The sequence below is a fragment of the Chlorocebus sabaeus genome, chromosome 20, assembly GCF_047675955.1.
Source record: "Chlorocebus sabaeus isolate Y175 chromosome 20, mChlSab1.0.hap1, whole genome shotgun sequence".
Classification (NCBI taxonomy): Eukaryota; Metazoa; Chordata; class Mammalia; order Primates; family Cercopithecidae; genus Chlorocebus; species Chlorocebus sabaeus.
In genome coordinates, this window is record NC_132923.1 from 41,680,609 (window position 1) to 41,695,814 (window position 15,206).

Sequence of the window (15,206 nt, forward strand, 5' to 3'; positions counted from 1 at the left end):
ACTCAAGGGTTATTTTGGAGGCACCTAGAGGTCCTGCTGAAGAGACAGTGCTTGATAATCTGGAGAGTGGCAAAGAGCTGATACCTACAAATGCGGGAATGAGTTTGTTAGACTCTTAAATATTCTAGTGGTGAGACAAAGAAAACAAACACTTGAGGAACATCTCTATTTTCACCTCTTTGACCTGTGGGACTTCAGCTAAGATCCCCTTTCAGCAAAATCTCTACAGATCTCTAAAATTTAAGACCCGGGTGGCCTCCTTCCCAGTGAGAGAATGTTCTCCAACAAGCTTTCTTGGAGGTCATCTCTTCCTGCCTGTGCTTCATTGGCATTCAAAACATGGTATTTTTCCATGCCTGTTTGCTTCTTGTCCATCTCTCGGGAATGTCTATGTATATTTTCCTGGTCTGTCCTCTGTGTGTCACGCAGAATAAATCAACTCCCTCTTCTATATAACTTCCATCTAAATATTTAGATGGGAGCTAACCTGCCTCTCCTGAACTTCCAGGTCATATGTAGCCACTCCTGGCTAGCCAGTTTCTCATAATAGGCTGTATTTGGTTTTTCTAATCCTTTCACCACCTAGTTTACTCCTTCTAGTAACTGATGTCAGCTTATCATTGTCACCTTTCAGAATGCATCACTCAGAATTGATCATAGTATTGCTACAGATATGGTTTAACCTACCAGAGTACACTGGGATTGTTAACTGACTTCCTTTGATTACAAAGCTTTAGCTCCTTCTGTTTTAACCAACAGAATCACTTGGCGAGGTAGACAAGGTAACTCTGTGTAGAAGAAAGATTCTAATCCTTGCTTCGTCAAATGGACTTTTCCTGTCTATAAAGTATGGTGGTGATCACCCTGGGAGGTTTATGGCTCACATGAACTCCCATGCGCACCCGTTTCTTATAAATAATGCTTTCATTGGTTACCTCATGGGGCTGTTTTGATTTAAACAAATAAGCAATACTATTTTATAAGGAATTGTATAACTATGCAGACCAAGATAGTGTTGGCTTTTTAACTCATTCAACTCACTGAGTAAGCATTACTAGTTCTAAAACTTTGGGGCAGGAGTTTACATAGATTTTGAATAAACTGTGTATTAATGTAAGAAAGAGCCTTCTGATTCCCAGTTTCCTTAATAAGTATGCCCAGTAGTTTCCAAATCATTAATGACCAAAACAGAAGAGAACACATCTAAATCCAAACATTGAGGTACACATCACCATGAGTTTCTTCTGCCATGACATAATCAGCACAGTGGGCACGGTGTTCCTTCTGACTGTACCCTACTTCAAGGGTTACTAAACTGGACTTCAGGAGTGCCCTAGACATAAGGAACTTTTATGAGAAAGTAATGCAGTTATATCCCTAGTGGGCCATCTAATACAAGATTGGCAGATCAAGGAGATGTGACGCCCATAAAAGGCAGTGACATTCAAATGCAGATGCCTTTCCGAAACAAGATAGATATGTAAATCTTAGGCATTTCCCTAGGCTGGTAATCCTGTCAGTGGGTGAAAAATCATGGATTGAGTGCTTACTATGTATCAGGTGTGGGCATGAGGGGTACTAAAATAACAAGAGCCTGTCCTCCCCTCCAGGAGGGGACATGGGCAGGTATTCTTGGACATGCCTTGTGTGTCCATGCAGCCCTGGTGATGGCTGCCCTTCCCCCTGAGTGCTTGCACACTCTCTCCCCAGGAGTCCACTCTAGGAAGGGCACCTGCCAGGCTCTTCAGCCAGTAATAGATCCTTGCCCTCTGGGTGGGGATGGGGCGGGAGCAGGCCTCTCTCTAGGTTCCTGTGACTACCGTTTGCCAAAGCTGCTCTCATAGTGAGCTGCTTGATATGCACTTCTTTGTTACTTGTTGTTTCTGAGTCTAGATTCTTCTGAGAATCCAGTGTCTATACTCGTTCCCTCCTTGTTTAGATTTGAACTTTCAAAACTCCACTTTAAACTATGTGTGTTCTAAGCTTTATGGTCTAAAGGTCATTTTCTAGACAGAAAAGACAAAATTGACGTTCTGTTTGCTCTGCATCTTTCTATACTCTTTGCTTTAGGCACTGGACCAGCTCCTCTTTAATTTTATATGTGTGTGTATATATATATATAAAAATTTTTTTTTGAGACCGAGTTTCACTCTTGTTGCCCAAGCTGGAGTGCAGTGGCGTGATCTCGGCTCACTGCAAAAACCTCCACCTCCCGGGCGCAAGCGATTCTCCTGCCTCAGTAGCTGAGATTACAGGCGCTACGGGCTTGTGCCACCACGCCCAGCTAATTTTTTGTGTTGTTAGTAGAAACGGGGTTTCACCATGTTAGCCAGGCTGATCTCGAAGTCCTGACCTCAGGTGATCCATCTGCCTTGGCCTCCCAAAGTGCTGGGATTACAGGCATGAGGCACTGCGCCTGGCTTATTTATATTTTTTTGAGACAGGGTCTCCGTCTATTGCTCAGGCTGGAGAGTAGTAGCACGATCTCAGCTCACTGCAGCCTTGACTTCCCAGGCTCAAGTGATCCTCCCACCTCAGCCTCCCAAGTTGCTGGGACCACAGGTGTGTGCCATAGTGAGACAGGGTCTCACTATGTTGCCCAGGCTAGCCTCAAACTCCTGGACTCAAGTGATCCTCCAGTGTTGGTCTCCCAAATTGCTGGTGTGAGCCACTGCACCCGTCCTAGTTATTTTTAAAGCTTTAATTTCTTGTCAGTCTCACAGTATTTGTATATTGAGTCATAATGTTTTTGTATGTACCTGATTATAGACATTTGGAGGGAAAAAATTTGTGCTGGTTGGTGCCATATGCTGATACCTTGATCTGAAGATACAGTTGGGCCTCTGAGAGGAGGACCTGGCTTTAAAATGCTCCTGGACTTAACTCCTGTTTACCTGGGGCGAGCATGATTTTCCACAGCTTTCAAATGTCTAGTTCTTCCACATCAAATCTGAAGCACGTTCATACCATGGAATGAGTCTTAGATTCTGTGGTGACCTCAAGAAGAGCATGCATCACTGTCCCAAATGTAAAATGTTTTTATCTAGAAATCCAACTCCTATCCCCCATAAGATACGTGCCTGATTTTGTAAAATAGTTCCTTTATCTTTTTTGTCAGCAACAATCTGAAAAAGAATGAGAATTTGGGATGCAAACACATTCTAAGCAGAGAGAAGAGCTTTAGCAAAGACAGAGAGGCAGGAACCAGCCTCAGGAAGAGTGGTAAAGGGGGTGGACAGTGGTGAAGGCTGGCACTCCAGTGGTAAAGGGAGTGGACAGTGGTGAAGGCTGGCACCCCAGGTGAGCCTGTCTGCAGTGGGATTTTCTTTGCTGTTGCAAACAATGGACTGAACAAGTTGCATTGGGGTTTGGTTAATAGAACGCTCTGTACCTCGAGCTGGTAAAATTGGAGGGCGTACATGCTGATGTGTGTCAGATATTGCAGTGGGTTCTGTTCCTATTGAACAGGCTTCGTCCTCACAGTGGCCTTGGAAGGAAAGAGTCTACCCACAAGAAAGGCGGTGACCTGGGTTCATTTACTTACCGAGGTCACACTGGAATTGGGAACACAGGGTTTTGAAGTTTGACTTGAAAGTGTGTGATCTGCAGTACATGTTTCTAGGATTCATTGCGGAGAGACTTAGGGCAGATAAAAAATGTTGAAGCCTGTTCATTGTCCTTGCATGAGATACCAAGAATGGCAAGTGATAGTGAGAAGGAAGGAGAGGAGGAATCTTGATATTTGAGGTGGAAATGTATTTTGATCCTATTTTAGGACCGAGGTAGCCCCTATTTTCTCTCTCTATTTTAAACACCCCATTTTATATATATCTTTGTGAATTCTTTAACACACCTTATTTCATATTTGTCTCTTTCTGCTAGAATGTAAGCTTTTAGGGCAGAGACTTTGCCTTTGAACTGTGCCTGGTATGAACTAGCCATTTAGATGAAGGACAGAAAGAAGGATTCATGGGGAAAGAAGACGAAAGAAGGATTCATGGAGAAAGAAGACGAAAGAAGAATCTAAGGAACACAGGGAACACTTGAAAAACAGAAGCTAATGTTGAATACGAATTTACTTAGAGAGTTTGGAGTAATGCAGGATTATTCTAGTGGCTCAAAACAGGGAGCCTAGTGAGAGGTCAGACACAGCTGAAATTAGGGAGACTGTTGTAATCACCAGGGACAATAACCTGGAATTGTCTGCTTCCAGGTTTGAACAAGCTCTGTGATAATACATCATGGGAAGGAATCCATGTGAGAAACAAGCAGTCTTCACTCTTCAGTAGATTCTGGAATGTCCTGGGTGTAAGGGGGGCATCAGACAGTTCTTGTACATGAATGTCATCACTCTACCTCATGGCAGGTGCGCCCCCACCTTTTTTCCAAATTACACTTGAGCTGAGCATTCTCAGTGTACACCGAGAAGTACCATTCAACAGCGCAGAAATCGAGCTTTTGGGTCAGCTGTGGAGGTGCTTTTTGGAGCTAGGTCTCCCTTTACTCTGTCTCCCTTTCTGAGGGTTCTGAGGGGGAAGCTTCTCAAATCTCAGAGCCAGGGAGGGGCATGGCTGTTTCCCAGCAGCTGGTAGGCTTGTATCTGCTCTAGTGTCTCCCTTCACTGTTAGCACGCATAGGCCCTCGGGGTTGTGTTTCTGAAGGCGGTCTTAGTCCAGAGCTCTTGGATATATGATTAATAGTGATATGTGATACGTGTGCATGTAGGCTGGAAGAAAAATTGGCTGAAGTATAGACCCTTCCTTCTGGGACTGGAGTGTGATTTGGGGGAGAGAGACTTGTACATTTTAGTGTATCTCAGTGTTTCTTAACCTTGTTTTCATGATCACTTTCTCCAAGAGTTGTTTTAGACACTGTTCCTAGTTACCTCCTATCCCCTGCCAGATTTAGTACAAAGGAGTAAGATTTTGTTGGGTAGAGTTGAGCTTTGGAGAGTCCTAAGTTTTTGTATTGTCTAAGATTTTTTTCACCTACCACAAGAAGCACTTTTCACCCCTTTGGGACCTGCCACCCCTGTGGAGAATGCATGTGCTGTATACATACTTGTATATCATTTATTTATTTTTGTTTTAAAGACAGAGTCTCACTCTGCCACCCAGGCTGTAGTGCAGTGACATGATAATCAGTTACTGCATCCTGAACTCCTGACTTCAAGCAGTCCTCCTGCCTTGGCCTCCTCCCAAAGTGCTGGGATTACAGGCATGAGCCACCCACCTGGCCTGATTTTTTTTTTTTTTTTTTTTTAAATAGAGACAGGGTCTCCCTATATTGCCCTGGCTGGTCTCAAACTCCTGGACTCAAGGGGTCCTCCTGCCTCAGCCTCCCAAAGTGCCAGGATTACAGTTGTGAGTCACAATGCCTGGCCTGGCCTAACTTAAAACAAAATAATTATTATTTTAGAATTGGCTGGGCGGGGTGGCTCATGCCTATAATCCCAGCACTTTGGGAGGCTGAGGTGGGCAGATCACCTGAAGTCAGGAGTTCAAGACCAGCCTGACCAACATGGTGAAACCCTGTCTCTACTAAAAATACAAAAATTAGCTGGGCGTGGTGGTGGGCACCTGTAATCCTAACTCCTCGGGAGGTTGAGGCAGGAGAATCTCTTGAACCCGGGAGGCAGAGGTTGCAGTGAGCCGAGATCGCGCCATGGCACTCCAGCCTGGGTGACAGAGCGAGACCCGTTTCTCAAAAAAACAAACAACAACAAACCAATTAGTATTTTAGAATTATAAAAGAAAGTGAGGGCTAAAGAAAGGTCATGAAAAAAGAAACGACTGACCTGCATTTGAACTGAAGGGTGACTCCACACTGGTGCTCTTAGCTGTCCTGAGGATAGAGCTGAGGGAAGGTCTAAGGGCTGAAGCCGCCAGCACCACCACCACCACGGGATGAGCCCTGGACTCAGGCACAGGAAGATGAAGAGCACGTGAAGTTGTCGGAGGAGCCAGAGCAGAGCAGGTCGAGCGCTGAATGCAGGGAGGAAGATCAGCTGTACCCGTTGCCCCGGGAGGCTTTTTTCTTGGTCTTCATTTTCTTCACATGTTGATTGTATCTGGCAAGAGCGATGTTGGAGAGCTTCAGGGAGGAGCCTTCAGCAGGTGTGCCCAGACAGGATTCTCATCGGCCCCTGGATCATTTGCATGTGCGCCTTGATGCAAAGAAGGCTGCCAGGCACTGTTTGGAGAATTTGTGCGTGTTTAAGAAAGGAAGGGCGGGCATATAAAGAGGAGCTGCTGTGGATTTGAAAGAGCCAGGCAGAAAGTCTGTGAAAGCAGCTTGGGAAGGCTAAGAAAATAAATCTTGAAGAAGAATAAAGAAAATGATATTTATCAACAACTTGGAAGAGTAATTTTTATTTATTTTTTATTTTTGAGATAGAGCCTCGTTCTATTGCCCAGGCTGGAGTGCAGTGGCGCGATCTTGGCTCACTGCCAGCTCCACCTCCTGGGTTCACGCCATTCTCCTGCCTCAGCCTCCCGAGAAGCTGGGACTACAGGTGCCCGCCACCTCGCCCGGCTAATTTTTTGTATTTTTAGTAGAGACGGGTTTTCGCCGTGTTAGCCAGGATGGTCTTCTCGATCTCCTGACCTCATTCCCCACTGCGTTGCCCTCCCAAAATGCTGGGATTACAGGCGTGAGCTACCGCGCCTGGCCAGGAAGAGTAATTTTTAAGTAAATTAGAGTGAAATTTCCATGAAGTATTAATGAGGTAAGTTTAAGCAATTATTTTAAGCTAACTTTCTTTTGTTGAGAGAAAGAAAATGTAAGTGGCTTTCTGCCAGATGTTCAGAAATTGAAGCTTTTTAGATGAAAATAGTAAATCATTTTTATTGGCCAAAGATTACTTCTTAAAATTGCTCTCAGTTCCTTGATTTTAAAAGATAATGCTGTTTAGCTGGCCTGACTGCATAAAGCTCACTTACTAGAAACATATTCGCAGTATTTGGATAGAAGAATCCTGTTGCTCCTTTACTGAAAGGAAACCCTTAGCCCAAACCAACAGTTATTTGATGTGGCTGCATTCCTAGTTTTAATTTTTAATGGATCATATAGGGCTTTGAGTTTTGCATACATGTACTTACGAATTTCTTTTGTGCACATGGTCATATGGTAAGTCTCAAGGACAGCATCACCTGTCCAGAGCTCCCCCGCTACAACCACTCATTGGCAGAGCCAGGATTTGAACTGAGGTCCATCTGACTCCAGTGCTTGATTTTTCTATCTCATCACTTCCTTGACCAGAACTGTCAACAGAGAAGATGAAAACTTCTTACTGGGATCTACTAGGATATTTCAAGTTAGGTCTGTAATCACTGCATGGTTTGGGGCATGGCACCAAATCTGTTGGACACATTTTTAACAATGGACACATAAATATGCTTTTAATGTTTTTCTGCTTAAATAATAATTGGTGTCATTTGGTATGAAAATTACCATCACCATCACCATCCTGTGAAATACCCTAAACTACTCTAACATAATTTTTCTCTACATTTGAAGAAACAAGAGAAAATACTTCTTCAGTTTTTTATTATTTGACAAAATTGTGTAGACAGCCGAGAGTAGGAAAGGACCTAGTGCAGTCATCCAGTTCAGACTTCCTCTTGGATCAAGAGAAGTTAGAGAAACTAACCCAGGGCCAATAGCAAAGATAGATGGAGCCAGGCGTGGCGCCAAGACAGAACTCCTCTCACCCTAGTATATTATGGTTTTTTTCAGATTGATCAAAATATATCTCCTAGTTGAGAACGCCTTCACTTTTGGGGAAAAAAAAAGTCCCCTTACAATTAGAATGTGCTTTCCATAGTTAATGCTTGAGGAGTACTCTTTTCTCCTTTTCTTCTTCTTTTTTTTTTTTTTGAGGCAGAGTCTTTCTCTGTCGCCCAGGCTGGAGTGCAGTGGCCGGATCTCAGCTCACTGCAAGCTCCGCCTCCCAGGTTTACGCCATTCTCCTGCCTCAGCCTCCCGAGTAGCTGGGACTACAGGCACCCGCCACCTCCCTGGCTAGTTTTTTGTATTTTTTAGTAGAGACGGGGTTTCACCGTGTTAGCCAGGATGGTCTCGATCTCCTAACCTCGTGATCTGCCCGTCTCGGCCTCCCAAAGTGCTGGGATTACAGGCTTGAGCCACCGCGCCCGACCATCTTTTCTCCTTTTCTTCTTTGCCTATCCCCTTTCATACCACCACCTCCAATTTATATAGCGAGGATTTATTTTTCTAGCCACCCAGAACAAGACCCCAGTGTGAAAATATAGTCAAGACTTTAAAAAATGTGTCTACCGGCTGGACACAGTGGCTCACACCTTTAATCTCAGCACTTTGGGAGGTCGAGGCAGGCGGATCACCTGAGGTAAGGAGTTCGAGACCAGCCTGACCAACATGGTGAAACCCCGTCTCTACTAAAAATATGAAAATTAGCCGGGCGTGGTGGTGTGTGCCTGTAATCCCAGCTACTGGGGAGGCTGAGGTAGGAGAATTGCTTGAACCTGGGAGGTGGAGGTTGCAGTACACTGAGTTCACGCCACTGCAATCCAGCCTGGGCGACAGCAAGACTCCATCTCAAAAAAAATAAAAATGTGTCTACCAATTTAATATTTGCTTTTGTTTTCGAAAAGTGCCATAAAGCATGGGTTTATTTGATGTGTTGGAGGAGATATATTATCCTAGAATATTTATCTGAGGTATAATAGGAGTAATGGAGGCTGGGGGTGGTGGCTCATGCCTGTAATCTCAGCACTTTGGGAGGCTGATGCGGGAGGATCACGTGAGACCAAGAGTTTGAGACTAGCCTGGGAACAAATTGTGTTTAAGACTGTCTTTTATAAACTAACCTTCAGGCCATACTTCATCCATGAAACATTGCACAGTTAGTCGTCTTAATATGAAAATATAAACTTACTGGATTTTCATTTGTAATTCTGGGTAAATAAATCTGCGGTTTAAATCAGTTATCCATTATTCTGTCAAAACTGTAGAGCCATTTCTCCAACTTGGGTAAAGGGTGCAAAGGATCAAGAACTGCCATCTCCCTAATGCCACCGTAATTTAGTGAAATCATTTGCCCTCTCTCAGTCAAAGCAGAAGCTTCATGCTTTGGCCTGGCGGGGAGGGGAAGAGAGTCCCTGAAAACAGCCCAGGAGTCGTCTGATTATGTGCCAGGGGATCCCTCAGGCTCAGGTGCACAGTGAGCCTTCAAGAGGGGGACCTGGAATGTAGACCTTTCCACTTACTTGACCTGGGAAACGGGATGTTTTTCCTACCTTGAGAAGTTAAAGGCTGCTGTGGCTTTTGATAGACACAAAAAGGAACTGTGATCAAGTGTGACACTTTAAGTCTGTATTTTTTAAGACTTAGCATTGGTTTTCACTGTTGGGTGACTTACAGGTAAGCTGGCCAGGTTCGTAAATGTCTGTCCTGATCCTGGTGGTCAGGCTCTCTCTCGGAAAGGACCTGAATGCAGCCCGCAGGCCTATATGCTCTGGCACTAGGACCCTGGGGCATTTCCCACAGTTGTGCTTGGTTCCTCCATGAGTGGTGTAGACTGGAACTTGCGGGACTTCTTTGTGACTAAAATGTCAAGATGTCATTTCATTTCTTGCCGTGATTAACCCTCCCTATGTCTTATGGACACAGCAGACATTTCTACCTTCATTCCCATTTCCAACAATGTAATTGATTCCCAAGCTCATGATCTCTATCTCCTGGGCATTTCCTATGTATCCTTGGCATTTTCACCTGTGCTCAGTGAGAAGACAAATGATACTGGATCTTTCCCTCTTGCCAGCTGTGGGTTATTTTTTTGGCGGTAGGGCGGGAGACAGGGTCTCACTCTGTTGCCCAGGCTGGAGTGCGGTGGCGTAATCGTGGCTCACTGTAGGCTCGATCTCGTGGGCTCAAGTGATCTTCCTACCTCGGCCTTCCAAGTCACTGGGATGACAGGCATGCACCATCAAGCCCAGCTGAATTTTTTATTTTTAGTAGAGACGATGTCTCTCAGTGGTGCTCAGGCTAGTCTCGAACTCCTGAGCTCCAGAGATCCACCCAGCTCAGTCCCCAAATGCCGAGATGACAGGTGTGAGCTACTGCGCCTGCCTGAGCTGTGTTCTCCATAACCCTGATTGACCAGCCCCTTTAAGGGGACTCCAGGACACGGAATAGCTTAAGAACTTGGGCATGTGATTTTTTTCACAATATTTTGCTTAAATTTTATTTTTTCAATTATTTTAAATTGAGGTCTGTGGTCTTATTAAAAAGGGATCTTTCGAAACTTTAGTAGTTTTACCATGTATAATAGCATAGGATTTGTGTTGGTAAGTTGGCCTTTATTTTTGAATTCTGCAAGTAAAAAGTTAAACTTTCTTTTCATTTTATCAGATGTTTGGGTGTGTCAGGTTCAATTCTAGATACTAAGAATCTGAACTAGATGCTTTTCCTTCCTGTAAGAAGTCTAACAGAATAGAGACTACATAAACAGAATTTAAATATTGCACAGTAATTAGTACTGAGTAAAGTGTGTGTGTGTGTGTGTGTTTAGTATGTAGTGTGTATTTGGCTGAACAGAAGGCAAATACCAGAACTTTCCAGTCAACAAAACTATTGGAATGTTATGTATTGGCGAGGTGTGAGATACTCTGTAAAATAATTACGTGTGTCAGAATCCTCTCCCCTTCTCTTTTAGGAATACGGTGATTAATGACTTAAACCTTAAAGTTGGAGTGCCATATTGTAACATACCATAAATCCTTGTTACTTCCTGTGGATCATAAAGGGAAATCTGATGTCTCTTGATGGATGTTCTCTCCTTGTCAGTCCCAGCCTCTCCATGTGCTGTTCAAAATTTTGTATGACACTGTCTTCACCAAAAATTTGTTATTAGTTACTGAAGTTGTAACGGTTAAGTTTGCCATTGAGCTCTATTGAATGTCATTTACTGCACTTCACAGCTGTGGTCTTGATAGATAGTGAAAGCAGAGCACGTTGTGAGTCAGCAGTTTCTGGTGCTTTCGTGAAATTCTTCTAAAGTGAGTTAACTTGTATTTCAGATTGCTTCCAAGTATGATCATCAAGCAGAAGAAGATCTTCGCAATTGGATAGAAGAGGTGACAGGCATGAGCATTGGCACCAACTTCCAGCTGGGCTTAAAGGATGGCATCATCCTCTGCGAGTGAGTTACAGCCCTCCAGAGTCTGTTTCCGCTCTTCCAGTTCTTTCCATGGCCTTCTCTCTTACTCTCCTTCTCAGCCCAGGGTGTCAGACCGTGATATTCTACAGATATATTTCATGCTTTCCCTTACTGATGTTAAAGGAGCAACTTGATATTTCAATCCTTGTTTTTGTGTGACTAGTAAATAAGATGTCTCTCATATTTTTCTTTTCAGACTTATAAACAAGCTACAACCAGGCTCAGTGAAGAAGGTCAACGAGTCCTCACTGAACTGGCCTCAGGTAACAGCCAAACCAACCACCTCTGGTTCTAGTTGGTTGCATTTTATGTAGTGAAAACTTGATTTCAGGTTTGGGTTTTTGGTTTTGTGTTTCTCTTTTAAACTTTTTGATTACAGTTTTTACATAGATGTAGCAGAAATTTGTGCATATTTAATTTTTTGCCCTTTTTTAATGGTTCCATAATTACTTATTGAACTAGTTCTGTAATTATTATGTTTAGCTTAGAAGTTTTCCTATATTTAGTCTGTGTACATTCAGAAAGGACTTGACACAGCTTACACAGAGAAATGCAACCCAGACCTTAAGGATAAGGGAAAAAACAAGGCATTCTACATAACAGTGGACTGCAGAACAGTGTATCAGACATAACCTTAGTTCATGAATGTGTATGAGTAAGGAAAATGAGATACTTACTGGTCTTGAACATGTGTTTTGAGATATGAGAGAATGAGTATTTAGTAACCACAAATTTATTCTGAAATTAAAATGAAAACACATAATGAATTATTTATTAGTATGAGTAATTATATACCTTTTGACAAATAAAATTCCAGGCCTGGATAGCTCTGATACAGAATCCTTTTAAAATATATAAGGAAGCTCTTGCCCACAAAAACTGAAAACACGTAACTGCTTAAAAATATGAAGACCATGATGTGCCCCACAGTGAGAGAGACACTCTCTTCTTGCTCTTTCCTGTTCCAGAGAGAGCCGTGCTTAGCATGTATTTGGTTGAATCCTTGTCAAACAGCTTTCTGGGCAGCATCTTATAACTAGTTATGAAGACTTAGAATTCTTAGAAATTATGAATGTCAATATTTAGCTCCAGAAGTTATAAAACTCTTCTTCTTTATAGTTGGAGAATATTGGCAACTTTATTAAAGCTATTCAGGCTTATGGTATGAAGCCACATGACATATTCGAAGCAAATGATCTTTTTGAGAATGGAAACATGACCCAGGTTCAGACTACTCTGGTGGCTCTAGCAGGTCTGGTACGTACATGTCTTTAATGGCTGGTTAACAGATTCCCACCACCTTGGTGATGAATTGCATCATTGCTGTTTCATGGGGGTTCAGACCAGGTGGGGCGGGGCCTGTCTCTTCTGTAATTATTAGCTTTGTGGAAAGGCTGCTGACATCAGCTGCCTCGTACTAGATAGCTTACTTAGAACAGTCACATTTCAAATGATGCAGTGTATCAATAGCCTTAAATATTTTTTATCTCTAGTTTGGGCCCCTTCGTCTATGACCATATCATTTCTTTGTTGTTCCTTCTGTGAAACTCTGTTGGCCTTTTCAGTTAGTGTACATGTTTCTGTCTAGGCTAAAACAAAAGGATTCCATACAACCATTGACATTGGAGTTAAGTATGCAGAAAAACAAACAAGACGTTTTGATGAAGGAAAATTAAAAGCTGGCCAAAGTGTAATTGGTCTCCAGGTAAGTAATGTGGTGTTGCTTATTCAGTTACTTATTCAATATGATTAATTCTCACCATGCAAAATATTAAGCCTCTCCTAAGTGAAGAATAGATGGAAGTGCTATAGTACTTGGGGGGTGGGTATAGTTTATACAATTTATATCTATTTAAAGCCCATAAGACAGTGATAATTTTTAGAGGAAACCTCAGGTATGCCACCTGACTTGACAGTTATTTCCCTAGGAAATGAAAATTTTTAATCGAATCATATTGTCTATTTTTTTAAAGAAAAATGCACCTTTAAGTTTTTTATTTTATCTTTTTTTGTTGTTGTTGAGACAGAGTCTCACTCTGTCGCCCAGACTGGAGTCCAGTGGTGCAATCTCGGCTCACTACAACCTCCACCTCCTGGGTTTGAGCGATTCTCCTGCCTCAGCCTCCCAAGTAGCTGGGATTATAAGCATGAGCCATTATGCCTGGCTAAGTTTTGTATTTTTAGTAGAGATGAGGTTTCACCATGTTGGCCAGGCTGGTCTTGAATTCCTGACCTCAGGTGATCCGCCCGCCTTGGCCTCCCAAAGTGCTGAGATTACAGGTGTGAGCTACCACGCCCAGCCAGAAATGTACTTTATAAATTCCTTAATGTTATTGACCAAATGAGGCAATTTTACACAACCTTAGTGCCAAAGTCACTTATTTACAATACCAAATCATGATATAGCAGCCAAGCCCTGTTAGAATTTGTCAGTTTAAATTCTTCTGAAATACGTAGTTCAGATGTTTTCCTTCTCTTCATTGTTCCCCTGGAAAGTGTCATGGAAACGCCACTGCTAACACCCTAAATGCTGTTGGCTTTACTCTCCAAAAGCCACTGTACCTGCTGGACACAGTGCCCCTTTCTGGACTGAGTCTATGCAAGTTAGATTTGTTTTTGCACAGTACAAAATTGTATCGGTGGCGAGAAACTGGAAACCTGCATTTCAGAATAATAGTTGGTTGAATTACAACTCCATAAAAGCAAAGTGTAATGTAAAATTTTACACTAGAGTTTGAAAAGATAGGTTATGGGGAAAAAAATCAGATCATCAAATACTATGGTCAGCATGGAGTTTTAAAATTAAAACCGCACATGTTTTCATATATATTTGTATATGTGTATGTGCATCTATAGATATATACATAGACACATAGGTTAAAAAGCTAAAAGGATAGTCACAAATATTGACAGTGAATGGATAGTGGGATCACAATGATTTTTTCCCCTTCCTTTTTGCTTATATATGTTTTCTGAATTTTCTTCAATGAACAGATTTTATATTTAGTAATAAAGATTTTCTTTCATCTTATTTTTAAAGAAAAAAGATCCAACATCAGAAAAGTGTCCCTAATCAGTGGAACAGGGTGTAATGGTTGGTCCTGAAGCCATACTGTTCTCAGTGGGGAAGAAAAGTGAATTACTGTTTCCCTGAACTTTGCTGAGTTCAGATTCCTCATTCCACCTTTCTCCAGCTCTGCCCAAGGACATGGGAGTTGCAGGAATAAAATGTGGTTCCTTTCTGGCAAAAATGTTGGTGATTTTGAAACTGAAAGAAGTCCTTGTCAAGCTCCCAGAGAAAACAGCTGGCATTTGCTTTCACATTTTATGTAAAACATTCCTGGAGTAGAACAGCATATTGCTTGGCCTAGGATTGCTTCTGTTTAAATAACCATAGCTGGTACCTCTTAATTTGGTTACCTGGGGAAACAGTAGCAGAGGAAATTATTCTGCCACTGTAATGACTTTTAGTGTGTCGGTCCACCTGTTAAAGTGTGTTTAATTCTGCTATGTATTAGGTTTTATCTATAGTGAATTTCTTTAAAATTTTCTTTTTAAAGTTAGCACTTGAAATTTGTTTGTAAACACATGGAAGAGTTGGCTGGAGCCTCAGCTCAGTAACTTGTCAGTTGTGCCCCTTCTGTCTTTTTAGTAGCGTGGAAAGTTTTGTTTGTGTTGTGTATATTGTTGACATCTGATAATTTGTGCAATTTTACTTTTAACTTAAAAGATGGGAACCAACAAATGTGCCAGCCAGGCAGGTATGACAGCTTATGGGACCAGGAGGCACCTTTATGACCCCAAAATGCAAACTGACAAACCTTTTGACCAGACCACAATTAGTCTGCAGATGGGCACCAATAAAGGAGCCAGCCAGGTAAGCAATACCTTTTTCTACTTGTACGAGAGTATACTTACCTTATTCTTATTATCTAGAAGTTTAAAGTAGGTATTTTTTGTATAGTTTATTTAGAGTATATTCCTTCAGGAATGTGGACTTTGCTGG

General features: G+C 42.3%; 1 protein-coding gene across 2 annotated transcripts in view; it reads left to right on the top strand.

The window, feature by feature from the left end:
* CNN3 (calponin 3) overlaps positions 1-15,206 on the top strand; it is a 30,475-nt gene that overhangs the window by 12,983 nt on the left and 2,286 nt on the right. For both annotated transcript variants that reach the window (XM_007977891.3, XM_007977894.3), the window contains exons 2-6: positions 11,061-11,182; positions 11,397-11,463; positions 12,320-12,457; positions 12,789-12,905; positions 14,931-15,077. In XM_007977891.3, coding sequence (XP_007976082.2) covers positions 11,061-11,182; positions 11,397-11,463; positions 12,320-12,457; positions 12,789-12,905; positions 14,931-15,077 — 591 coding nt within the window. The remainder of the gene's footprint in view (positions 1-11,060; positions 11,183-11,396; positions 11,464-12,319; positions 12,458-12,788; positions 12,906-14,930; positions 15,078-15,206) is intronic.